The sequence below is a fragment of the Ahaetulla prasina genome, chromosome 7 (assembly GCF_028640845.1).
Source record: "Ahaetulla prasina isolate Xishuangbanna chromosome 7, ASM2864084v1, whole genome shotgun sequence".
Taxonomy (NCBI): Eukaryota; Metazoa; Chordata; class Lepidosauria; order Squamata; family Colubridae; genus Ahaetulla; species Ahaetulla prasina.
The window spans coordinates 83209001-83222268 of NC_080545.1; the positions used below are offsets into that span (position 1 = coordinate 83209001).

At 41.0% G+C, this 13268-nt stretch overlaps 1 protein-coding gene across 2 annotated transcripts in view; it reads left to right on the forward strand.

Annotated features, from left to right (window-relative positions):
* B4GALNT3 (beta-1,4-N-acetyl-galactosaminyltransferase 3) overlaps positions 1 to 11872 on the forward strand; it is a 103586-nt gene extending 91714 nt beyond the window's left edge. For both annotated transcript variants that reach the window (XM_058190261.1, XM_058190262.1), the window contains exons 15-20: positions 315 to 610; positions 1350 to 1503; positions 2560 to 2632; positions 4534 to 4687; positions 6755 to 6881; positions 9985 to 11872. In XM_058190261.1, coding sequence (XP_058046244.1) covers positions 315 to 610; positions 1350 to 1503; positions 2560 to 2632; positions 4534 to 4687; positions 6755 to 6881; positions 9985 to 10090 — 910 coding nt within the window. In that variant the 3' untranslated portion in view covers positions 10091 to 11872. The remainder of the gene's footprint in view (positions 1 to 314; positions 611 to 1349; positions 1504 to 2559; positions 2633 to 4533; positions 4688 to 6754; positions 6882 to 9984) is intronic.
* The last annotated feature ends 1396 nt before the right edge of the window (positions 11873 to 13268 follow it).

Consider the following 13268-nt stretch of genomic DNA (forward strand, 5'->3'; position numbering starts at 1 on the left):
TCAATTAGACAATAGTCGAATCATCAGATGCTGAATGCCAACGCAAATAAAAAGTTATAGCAGACGCAGTGCATGTTTTTACCTACTGCATGATCATGTTCCCTAAAGTGGGTAGAAAACAACAATAGATATTTAGAAAAGATAATATAATGGAAGTCTTAAGGATATCTGAAGGATCTTTAGCAGTCCAAACCGAATTAAATCAAGCAGGAAATACATGGAAGATCTTTGCTGAGCATCCAGGGCAGTGGAGCTATGCTTGGTGGACCCCAGCCCTAACCCCAAAATCTAAACTAGACTGCTCCCATTTCCAGGCGGTTCCAGTTAGAGCGCATCGTGAATGTGGAGAAGCGTCAAGACTACCTAAGGGGCAGCCGTTACTTTCTGGAGCTGGAACTGTTGGAGCAGGGAAAACGGCGAGTCCGTTTCTCAGAATATGTCTACGCACGTGGCTGGCATGGAGGCAGCAGCGGAGAGGAGGAAGCCAATATGAAGGAGTTGGCATGGGGCCACCGACGTCACCTGATGACCAGCAGGGATGAGCTTGTGCTCTGCTGGCCGTTAAGCTTCTTATGGAACCACCGTGCGGTTGTCCACTTTATAGTGCCTGGTAATGGGACAGAATTGATATCTTTAAGTGAACAGAATTCATTTATTTTTATTTTTATTTAATTTGAATTTATATCCCGCCTTTCTCCGAAGACTCAGGGCGGCTTACACCATGTTAAGCAATAGTCTTCATCCATTTGTATATTATATATAAAGTCAACTTTTATTGCCCCCAACAATCTGGGTCCTCATTTTACCTACCTTATAAAGGATGGAAGGCTGAGTCAACCTTGGGCCTGGTGGGACTTGAACCTGCAGTAATTGCAAGCAGCTGTGTTAATAACAGACAGACTTAGTCTGCTGAGCCACCAGAGGCCCCCTAATGTTGTGTGTATTGCTAGAATGTTGTGTGTATTGCTAGAATAACAATTTTAAGCAGGAGGAATTGTATTTATAAAATAACGGGTGCTCGTTGAGCTTGGTGGTTTTCTTTCAGACAGCACCAAGGTCCCCACAGTTCAACCTTGAGCTACAGATATTCTCTTTATATTAGAATTATATTTAATTAGCTATTCAAAATAAGAGGATAAAAGGCCTCTGCAAAAAGTGGTCATAAGTCTCTTCTTTTGGTACCAACTTCAAATGATCACCAAATGATAGGTTGTAAATCAAGGACTATGTGTATAAAATATTTAAGTTGGCACTAAGCCTTGTGCCTAACCTTGTATTTGGGGCAGCTCAGTCCAGTCTTAACGCTGATCTTGCTTTGACTCTCTTCTTTTTCTTCTTCTCTCAATCAGTGAAAAATCAGGCCCGCTGGGTGAGGCAGTTCATTTTTGACATGGAAGAGCTATTTAGGATTACTAAGGACCCCTATTTCAATGTCATCATCGTAGACTACAGCAGTGATGACATGGATGTAGAAAAAGCTCTGAAACTGTCCACTTTGCGTAGGTAAGGATCTATTTCCTTTAGGAAACATGTTTTCAAATAGAAACAGAAATCACCATACACCAAGTCTATAAAGAATTGATGCAATGAAATTTATTAGTGAAAGAACTTCCACTAAGGCTATGAATTTCTCTTTTATCACCCATTTCCATTCTGGAGGGCTGGATTAAATCACTGCAGGAACTAACCAGTTTGGAGTTTCTTGTTGAATTCAAAATAAGGACACCCTCAACCCAAGGCAGGGGTTCTAGATTTAAGCATGATTAACTCAGCATTTAGAATCATCTCCAAAAATGATCAAGTATTTCTTGAGAATGCCCAATCTTGAAATATGTTTAGTCTTACATAAGTTTTTACAAGATCAGAGAGATATTCAGTGAAATCCCACCATATCTATTAGAATTTTAGCCATGTGTTGATGTTTGGAAAAAAAACCAAAACCACTTACTTTTGTCCTAAAGTATTCATTTGGGTCATCCAGTTAATTCTACCTATAATTGGCTCCTTTCACTTGTAACATTTCACATGCTGTATTTAGTAACAGTGAGGTCAGTGGTGGGATCCTGCCGATTTAACAACCGGTTCGGCAATTGCGCACTTCGCAGTTTTACGAAAATGTACCTTCCGCATTACTGCTGGGGAGTAACACAGCTGAGGCACAGCAATCCGCTCTACCATGCGAATCAGCTGAGAAGATACAGGTCAGTAAAGTGCAGGGACAGGTGGCTGGGCCCACCGGATCATCAGAGCAAACCAGTTCGCTCCCAGCTGATCATTGGAGCTACCGGTTCACCCGAACCGGTCAAAATCGGTAGAATCCCACCCCTGAGTGAGGTGCAGCAAATTTACCTTGTTAGTATTGCATCCTCTTGCTTGTAGGAATGACAAGTCACAACCCTACTTTCAGATTTTCATTTTATGGATGGAAGACTGAAATTAAGAAATAGTTTCATTTTAAAACAGACGGTGATTTATAACAGCTTTGAGAAAGGATTGCAAGAATTTGCACTGCCCACTCTGTCACAATTATAACTTCCATTTTCTCTCACTTCTCTCCAGCTACCAATACTTGCGATTGGCTGGGAATTTTGAGAGGTCTAAAGGTCTGCAGGCTGGCATAGACAAAGTCAGGGTGAGTGGTAAGAGTTTGTAATGTAGACTGTTATATGGCTACAACGATAAGGAAAAGGCATTTAATGATAATCATCTTAGCACAATGATTTTCAAATAAGATGATTCCAGCTGTATTGGCATCTCTGCTTCACAAGCTGCATTAACTGTTAGTTTCCAGGCGCATCACTTATAAAGCTCAATTGGGCACATGCCAGGTTATCTGAGGGACTATCTCCCACAGTTTCTGAATGGCTAGCACACATTGGCACAGTTGGTGTTCTTTGGGTCTCTGAAACAGTGCTATTTATAGGATCCCAGGAAGCATGCCTTCTCTGTCATTGATCTCCCACTGAAAACCATGTGGCTTGGTATTCCATCAAGGTTTGAAGCTCTGGAAGCTTCTCCCAAGCTTTGGGTTAAGATGGATGGAGTCCCTTGTGTCTCTGGCTAAGTTTTTGTATAAAACTGTCAGATCCGATCAGAACTGTGTTTTGTTTTGTTCTGTATTGTATTTTTATTGTTTATCACATTTTGAGCTTCCCAGAATCAGTTGGGAGTCAGATAGCTCATGAATTGAATACAATCAAATGAATAGGTAGTTCTTTTTAAAAAGATGATGTTTAGTTTAGAGACAATCAGTTATTCAGAAGAAGATTGGAAAATAGGAGGAAATGCCTTTTTTAAGGAAAGGAGAAAAGGCAATGGACAAGCTAGAGAAAAATTAACCTTAACAATTAGATTAAACTTTTCAATGTTAACAATATTTCAGCAATTGAGAAAAAAGTGGAAAGGATTTTTGTTTCCTACAAGCTTTCTCAAAATAATTTCTGCATTTTCAAGAGATGCTTGTCCTGTGGTGGGATTCCATACATATGGGAAGACTTGACAGGTTTACGTTTCTATACTGGAACAAAACCAATAGAAAAGATACGGAATATTCTCTTCAGCAGTCAGAGTAGAAATAGCCATGAAGGTACAGAAGCCCCTGGCCTAATTGGAGGAGATGATTCTGCAAAGTGGCATCTTCACCAGCCTCCCTAAAGCTTGATTTAGATTTGTCCACAACTGCACATAGGCGTCAACGCATACCTACACTGCAAAGGGTTGATAGGTAAGCATCAGTTGCAAATAGTTGAAAACAGGCCAATGTGCACACCTCTCAAGTACCAATCTGCACATGTCCTGCATGCTAATTGGTTGATCCTACTTCCCCTTGGTGCTTTGCAGTTTGAGTGCCCCTTGGCCAGAACATTATCATTCAGAGAAATAAAAATGCAACAGCTATGCAACCATCTGAACTGTGGTTCAGTGATGTGCAGTGATGGAGAAGCCTAACCCAACCGTCACACTCTTCCTTCATGCAGCATTGGCTATTTTGTTGTGTTTTGTTGGATCTCTTTGATCTGGCTTCAGTCTGCCTCAGCAGCAGGCTGATGATAAGAGGATGGTACTAGGATTTGTCTTCTGTAAAAGTTAAGGAGCCACCCCAGATCTGGGGCAAAGAGGCTGTGGAGACAAGCCCAATGACTTAGGACAGTGATGGCTAACCTTTTCGGGGCCAAGTGCCAAAGGCGCACGTACGCACACCCATAATGCAATGCTTTTGTGACCCCACACACACATGGCCTACCCCCACGCATGCATTCAAGACCCCCACGCATGCACGTGTGATCCTGCATGTGCGCTCTGCCCCTACGCATGACACACATCTCCCGCATGCGGCCTGCCCCCACACACAGAGAGCGAAAACCAGCTGGATGGAGGGAGGCATGCACACATGTGCAGCGGAGCGGAGCTGGGGCGATGGCTCACGTGCCCGCAGAGAGGAGTCTGCTTGCCACCTGTGGCATGCATGACACAGGTTTGCCATCATGGATTTAGGAAGTAGTGAAATTAACAGCTCTATATCTTTGCCTACAGGATTCCCACAGCATCATTTTTCTTTGTGATTTGCACATCCATTTCCCGGCAGGGTTCGTTGACTCTGTTCGGAAGCACTGCGTGGAAGGGAAAATGGCCTTTGCACCCATAGTTATGAGGCTGACGTGTGGTGCAACTCCACAACAGCCAGATGGTAAGGGGTTGGTTATGGGCAAATAGCAGATAATATTTTGGTGTAGTGTTGGGATTTTTTTGAATAATTTAATCGTAGACCAATTTCTCTATACTTGGGGAATAACTGCTTTCTTCAGATAATGGAGAATATTTTATTCTGTTTACTTTAACTGAGTATGGCTTTACCTTCACCAGTAAGAGAGCCAGTTTGGTCTAATGGTTAGGCACCAAGCTAGAAAGCATGAGATTGTGAGTTTTGGTCCTACCTTAGGCATGAAAGCCAACTGAGTGACCTTAGGTCAGGGGTCCCCAAACTTGGCAGCTTTAAGACTTGTGGACTTCAAATCCCAGAATTCTCCAGCTAGCTAGTCTTAAAGCTGCCAAGTTTGAAGACCTCTGCCTTAGGTCAATCATTTTGTCTCCACCGAACTTATCTCACAGAGTTTGGGGGAGGATAGGAGGAGGAAGGTGTGTTGGATATGTTTTCTGCCTTAAGTTATTAGAAATCAGGATTAATCAGGGTTAGAAATCATAGTCTCCTGGTTGCTAGCCTGGTATTTTGTCCTCCGCACGAAACTGGCTGTTCTGTCCCCTCCCGGCCTCAGCCACGCGAGCTGGCTAAACGAGCTAGTAATTGAGTTCACGGCTGCTATCAGTCCTGGCAGGGAATCTGCAGCTGCCTGCCAAAGTCTCCCTTATCTTGGGGTTGCCGGGCAACCAGGAAGTCAGCAATCCAGGCCAAATGTTCAGCTCAATTCTCCACAAGTCAAAGAGTTCAGCTCACTTCTCCACAAGTCAAATAGTTCAGCTCAATTTTTGCTCGTCACGGAGCAGAAGAGCAGCCAGGGCTGCTTTTATACTCTGTGGGGTGTGGCTCCGTGACTCAGCACTCTCTAGGCCTGCCCCATCCCTTCCTTTGTTGTAGCCGCCTCTCATATCTCCGAAACCTGGGATCTAGCCAGGCCTGGTTGCCATCAGTCGGGTCTGGAGGCGTGGCCTGTGGGGGGAGAGTCAGGGGACGGAGGCCTTGTTATCTCTTCCACCTGGCCTGCCTCTGGCTCCTGGAGCTGAGCCAGAGGAGCCAGTGCTCCAGAGGTAAGTCCTGATGGCCCTTCTCCCTCACTTTCCGAGTCACTTTCTGGCAGGGGCCCCAGCTCGGGGGGCACAGTCACAACACTGGCTTTCTATTCATTTATTACAAACCCCATACAATAAAAATAATTGGTTCCTAAACAATGAACAGGCATACACAAAATCTTATTCAATATCAACGATTTGACAATGAACTCATTTTGGCTTCAATTTGATTCTGAAATGTTTCAAATCAAAATCAATACATGCATTGTGGCTACATTATTATTATATTAGACACAAGTCCAATTTTCGGTTGTGTGAAGAATCTCTGATCAAGTGAATTTCTTGAACTGAAATCTCGTATAACTTTCACAGCAATGTTTTTAAAAAGCTGGGGGAGGAAATCCTGTCCAATCCTATATGTAAAGCTCTAACATGTTACAGAGAAAAATTCTAGCTGAGCCTCTTCCCAGTCATAACTTTCTTCATTTGTTCAACACTGTTTTCTAGAAGAAGGTTGTTTGGTTATTTTAACAGCTACAACTCAGTGCTGAAGATGTGGAGTCCTTTGTGCTCTCTGAGTTTGCTTTCTCCTTGCAGACATACTGATGGTATTATCCAGTTGGGTAATGAAATGTCTGCAAGAAAACAACCAAGCCCAGAGAGCATCAAGGCCACTTTAACCTCTGATCTTCAGATATTCTCTTTGGCTGATAGTTCTGAGTATGTTAGAAAGCAGTCGGTCATTAATGTAGCCCAAAAAATCTGGAGGTATTATCTTGTGGAAAAATACCAAGGGATGAAATTTCAGTGAAAGAACAGTTTTAGATCTATTCCCATTACCTGCTATAGTATTAAATTTCCTTGCGGATGCTGCTAGCCATCGGAGTTTGAAGTTTGCAAGCCAATTAAATCTACTTCATGCCTATGCATTTAGATGTCATGGATGGTCTGGGGACTTTATTTTTTGGGGAAAAAATGGCTGATAATGATTAGGTTTTTTCCTTTATAGGCTACTGGGAAGTTAATGGTTTTGGTCTCCTGGGCATATATAAATCTGATTTGGTTCGTATTGGCGGAATGAACACACAAGAGTTCCGTGACAAATGGGGAGGAGAGGACTGGGAACTCTTGGACAGGTCAGTAAGAATTTGGTAGCTCTCTTTGAAAATAGTCCACCCAATGGCCATTTCCAAGAGAAGAATTGTATCTAGGTAGCACTTGACTTGACTTGACTAGTACTTGACTTGACCTATAACCAGAATCGAGATGAGTATTTCTGATGTTAAGCAAGGTACTTGTTAAGTGAGTCACGCCAAATTTTATGAACTTTGCGCCATGGCTGTAAAGCGGATAACTTTCTGTTGTTAATAATATGTTTGTTAAGCGAGTCTGTTTTTCCCCATTGACTTTGTTGTCAGAAGGTCACAAAAGGTAATTGTCAGGGCTCCGACAAATGCCCTTATTAACACATGAGCCTCAAGCCAAGTTTCAAAAGAAATCCAGTTATTTATTAGGAGCAACATGTTGGCAGCTTCCCAAGTGTAGTCAACTCTGCCGCGCGTAATTTACGGCTCAACTATGACCCTTTCCCCGCCCCTTAGGCTGTGTCATAAATCACATTCTCCAACGAGGCACTTTCATGGGCCATAGAAACCACACCTCACAAACCAGCTCTGATAATCTGAGATCCAACCTTTGAGGAAGGTATGCGTGGAATGTGGCTGCTGAATTGCTCCATCAGTTCTCCCCCCCTTCTACTCATGGCAACTCGAGAGCAGACTAGAAATGCTTTGTGAGTTGACAGTGATCACATGACCCCGGGACACTGCAGCTGTCATAAATACATGCCAATTGCGAAGCACCCAAAATCTCATCACATGACCAAGGGGATGCTGAAACACTTGTAAGTGCGAGTACCTGTTATAAGTTATTTTTTCCCAGTGCCATCATAACTTCCAACAATCACTAAACAAATGGATGTAAATCAAGGACTACCCTTATATTGTCATGGTGATTTAAACAAAACAAAACAATCACGCCATTTTATTGGCTAACTTGATAACCTTAAGAAGAAACTTTACATACATTTTTCAGGAAATTTCTATTGGGATTTTTGTGCTTCACATATTTCTAGAGACTATTGTACAACCCAGCTTTTCCGAATATGACATTCTCTAAATGTGTTGGGGATAAAAGTCTAGAATTCCCAGGCATCATGATGTAACGGAACTAAGTACCTATTGTACCTCAGCCATATTGATATGTTTTGTGACTGGCCCTCTTGCTTTTATGTTCTTTAAATGTGGTAGCATCCACATTTGCTTGCATGACTTTGCTATAGATTCATTTTGGGACACTACTGCAATTTTTAAAAGCCAGCCACAATAAGGGTTTTTAAAGAATTATAAAGAATTTTAAAAGAATTATATTGTCAACTCGCAAAGCATTTCTAGTCTGCTCTCCAGTTGCCATGGGTAGAAAGTGGGGAGAACTGACAGAGCAATTCAGCAGCCACATTCCACTCATACCTTCCTCAAAAGTTGGATCTCAGATTACCAGAGCTGGTTTGTGAGGCATGGTTTCTAAAGCCCACGAAAGTGCCTCATTGAAGAATATGTGTCGTAAATCATGTGCTGTAGAGTTGATTACACTTGGGAAGCTGCTGACATGTTGCTCCTAATAAATAACTGGATTTCTTTTGAAACTTGGCTCGAGGAGTTAATTAGGGGATTCGTCAGAGCCCTGACATATATAGCCCATATTTATCAAAGACTGTATATCGTACCTATTTATTTTATATTGAATTTATAACCAAGAAATAAATAAAGGGAGACTAGTATAGATCTAGCAGAAGCAGTATGCTCTATCCCATAGTTGGGTATACCAGGTTGCCCTGATAGACTGGTCTCACCAGAAAAAAAAACACTTAATTTATTTTTATTTTATGGTTGATTTTTAACCTGAACATTCTGTTTCATCCTAGAATATTTTCTCTATGTTCCATTGGACAACCATTGACTGCTCATCTGTCAATGCAACAATAAATGTGTCTATCTTTCAGGGCTATAAGGATCCTTCTTTGCAGGGCTAATTTTTTTTTCATAGCCTTTGGAGCTGATTTTAACAATTTTTCACACAACCTTGCTCAGAATGCTTTCTTTCTTGCATTTTAAAATGTATATTAATTCTAAGAAGCGAAAAGCAAAAAATCTCCAAATTTTAAAAGAGAAGGAGCAGTAAGGATTACTTACCTATTTTGTTGTCACATTATAGAACTCAGCTGTGAGTCACTGAGAGGAACATTCTTAAGGCAATAGGCCCTGGCATAAGAATCTGAGACAACTCTGGATGAGAGGCATTTGGCCAAGGCAAAGTTGTCTCATTTTAGCATCAAAGCAAAGACAGACTGGCTGTTAAATGAGTTTTATACAGTGGTGGGTTTCTACCAGTTCGTCCCGGTTCAGGCGAACCAGTAGTGGCGCCGGGAGGCTCCGCCCACCCTCCCGGACATCATCACGGATGCTCTGTGCACGCACAGAAGGTTCTGCGCATGCGCAGAAGCGCTGCGCACGCTCACAGTTACGAACCGGTAGCGAAGGTAAGTGGAACACATGTAAAGCAAACACTATAAATCGTTGTTTGCCATCCAAAGTAGCTATGTTTAAACCCAAAACAAACAAATCACATAGCAGTTTACAGTGTAACGTTTAGCATCCATGCAGGCAGTCCTCAACTTATAAACTATTTTTTAGCTACTATTCAAAGTTAAAATAGCACTGAAAAAAGTCACAATGAATCCTCGCTCTGACAACCATTGTAATATCCCCATGGTCATGTGATCAGAATTGAGGCACTTGCCAATAGGCATGTATTTATAAATAATATAATAAATAATTTATAAGCATCCCCGGCTCATGTGATCACCATTTATGACCTTTGACAAGCAAAGTTAATAGGAGAGGCTGGGTTGGCTTAACGACCACATGATTCCCTTAACAACAATGGCAAAAAATGTCTCTAAATCAAGCACGATTCATTTAACAACCGCCTTGCTTGGAAATTCAAATTCTGGTCCCAATTGGGGTACTAGGTCGAGGAATAACTGTAAACAGTAGGTCAGAAATGATGCCGATTCTATTCTTACGTCATTGCACATCATCCAAAATCACTTGTCAGGAGATGGGATGCTCTATAAATTTGATAAATGAATATTGAAATTTCCTCCACCTTCTCTTACAGGATATTTCAGGCAGGCCTGGAGGTAGAGCGACTTTATCTCAGGAATTTCTTCCATCACTACCATTCCAGGAGAGGCATGTGGAATCGACGTGTGCTGCAAATCTGACCCATCTTTCTGAATCCCATTTTGCGTTTTGTCTGGACACATTACTAAGAAGACACTCATTTTCTTTTCCACGGTGATCACAGCATGAATTTTGATGCTGAAGCAAAACAAACAAACAAAAAAAGACAAAATGGAGAGTTTTTCATTTAACCACTGGAAAGAACTAGCAAGAGACTGATCCTGTTTTCCACAATCTTCCGTCCAAAATAGTTGATTTTCAGAGTGTGAAAAACGTTCTTACCAGCATATCACAGTCTTCGCTCACTGAAGAGTCTCTTTATCGTGCCTTTTTTGTATGGATTTTTTTTAAAAAAAAACCAGAGTGCTTTTAATTCATTCATAGCAAAACTTTTTAAAAAGCAATGGTGTTGAAAAATAAATGAATTAACACAGGCTTCCATGAGGTCTAAAATCCTGAAGGAAAATCTCCAATATTTGAAGGACAAATTTTCTATCACCAAAAAGTAAAATAATAGTGTGAATGACTACAAATAGAAAGGTGCCAGAACTGAAATGCCTTACATAGTGTGTTACAAGAGGATTATACCCTCTTTTTAAAGACAATGGTCTCTTTTGTTGAGATAATTTTACAACCAAAAAAAACACAACTAAAATTCATGCCTTTGGACTAAAGTCAATCAATTTTTTGATTCTGCATAGTGCTGTTCAACCAATGCAAGATATATTAAGGAATTTCTCTTCATACTTTCTTTTTTATATATTCTTATATTCTACTCAGGACTACGAAAGATATATCAGCTTTAGAAAAATGGATATATTTTTTCTTCTCTGCCCAGCGACTGTTTCTTTGTCTCTATCAACAGGTTATTTGGTGGACTGATAGTCAAACTGCATCTGAAATCTTGCTGGGATCTGAATTATTTTTGGCAGACGCATGGGTCCATCGTGATAATCATAGGAGTGATACTGCAGATAGGAATATGACCCTGAAACTGCCTGCTCTTCCTTGAATTCCCTCTGTTAACACTTGGGAGATTGACTGACTGATTGATTGACAGTCCCAGACATCGGTACTAAGAATCAAGATCCATAGTCTTCAACGGCTTTAATATACTTTATTTTTTTTAATTTATTGTGCATTCTTAACTATTTTTAGTTGGTTTCAGTTTTTTTATTTTAATGTATTATAAAGCATTCTAAGAGATTTTTTTGAAGGGTAAGCTATTATCGTTCGTAAAATTATTTAATAAGTTATACTTTGGGATTGAGTTTTCAAATAGAAAAGTGGTTTGCATCCATGTAAGAAAAGGAAGCCGATCAGTCGATTTCCTGATGGCAACTTTTATATGAGGCCGAATGTGGATTCCCTATTTGGAAAGTTTATGATCACCTTAGATCAGTGTTTTTCAACCTTAGCGACTTTAAGAGGTGTGGCCTTCAACTCCCAGAATTCCCCAAGCAGCATAATTAGTTGAAGCCCACACTTCTTAAAGTTCTCAAGAGTGAGAAACACTGCCTTAGATTAAGCACAGAACGTCCTAACTGAGGAGTGTATGCATGTGTGTGCATATGTATATCAATGTGTATATGCACATACATAAATCAAGCAATGACAATTAATTTCATAGAGTCCCACAAATGGCCGTCTTAACTTTACAGCAATGATCACAGTAACAGAAACAAGCAGCTTGATTCAACAGAGCCTTTTATAAAGGAAACAGAATCTATCCTGTTTAATGAAAGTATGAATGTGAATAGAAACTATGTCACTGTTTTTCAACCTTGGCAGCTTGAAGATGAGGTGGATTTCAACTCCCAGAATTCCCCAGCCAGCGTTGCTGGCTGGGGAATTCTGGGAGTTGAAGTCCACCTCATCTTCAAGCTGCCAAGGTTGAGAAACATTGATGTGAGCCTAACGCAAAAAAAAAAAAAAAAAAAAGGCTACCTTTTTAAGAAACCGAGCTCTTAACAGTCTTCAAGCTAAAGTCAGCCCACATAGTCAATTCCATCAATCATCAGGAAATTGTAGATTTTGATTCTTTCCACCTCAGTGGGCAAGCCTTTGCAAACCTTATGTCCTCTGTCTTAGTCTAAGAAGACAGCTATCTGCTGTTCTCTGTTAGCCTGTGGTAAGAGCCCTTGCTTCAAAAACTAGGGAATTAAAGAAGAAAATGAAGCTGCTCGTATTATTTCTCCGGGAGAAATCCCACATCTCTTTCCCCTTGACGAGTTCTTATGGCGGATTTTGTTCCGGCTTCTGCCGAGTCCTTTCACGTGGCCGTACATACTAGGCAGGGATTCTCAGGCTGTCTTTATGGCAAAATATTAACGTTCTCAATTTTGTTACCCTGAGATTCTTATTAACTTGTTCGTGTCAGTTTTGTTGTTACCGTGTGCTGGTTTTTGTTTTGTTTTGTTTCATTCGGGAATGAAGTTGAGGGTTTTGTCTTCACTATCAGTTTGTTTCGGAAAGGAGGAAAGGAAACTGCTACCTTGAAGAAACAAATAATCACCGGATATAAAAACAGATATGCTGTCTCATGATTAAGGGATATCATCCTGAAAAAAAAAAATTTCCTCCAGAATCCTTGCTTGAATTAGGTGGATGAACATCTGGTTATGAAATATGAAATGCATGAGTCCAGTTTAGCTTCTGGTGACATCAGGGACAAGTCCACCTAGGAACATATGGGCAAAGAAATGAAAATTATTTTCCCTTGCCTTCTTCCGGAGTGCTTTTTTTGTTTACTATTTTCTAGCCCAGGCCCCTGATATTTCCTGGTGGTAACTCATCCTAGAAGTACCCCAGATTGTCTGGAGCAGGGGTCTCCAACCTTGGCAACTTTAAGACTTGTGGACTTCAACTCCCAGAGTTCCTCAGCCAGCAAAGCAAATACTGTCAAAATAGCCATGCAACAGGGCCATTTTGACATTATTTGCTTCCCTCCAGACCAGGGGTTTCCAACCTTGGCAACTTTAAGACTTGTGGACTTCAGCTCCCAGAGTTCCTCAGCCAGCAAAGACTTGCCCTTTTAAAAGTCATACGATGTGCTTTCGATCATCTGGTCATTTGCTCCTGCAAGCTCCAGCTAGACGCAGTCAAGGGTCTCCTAGCAATTATTAAATTTCTTAAGGTGTTTTTTTTTTTAAATCTGTGTTTTGATGCAAGATCCTAATTTTTTCAATCACTGGAATTGATAAGTAGAAGACAACCATC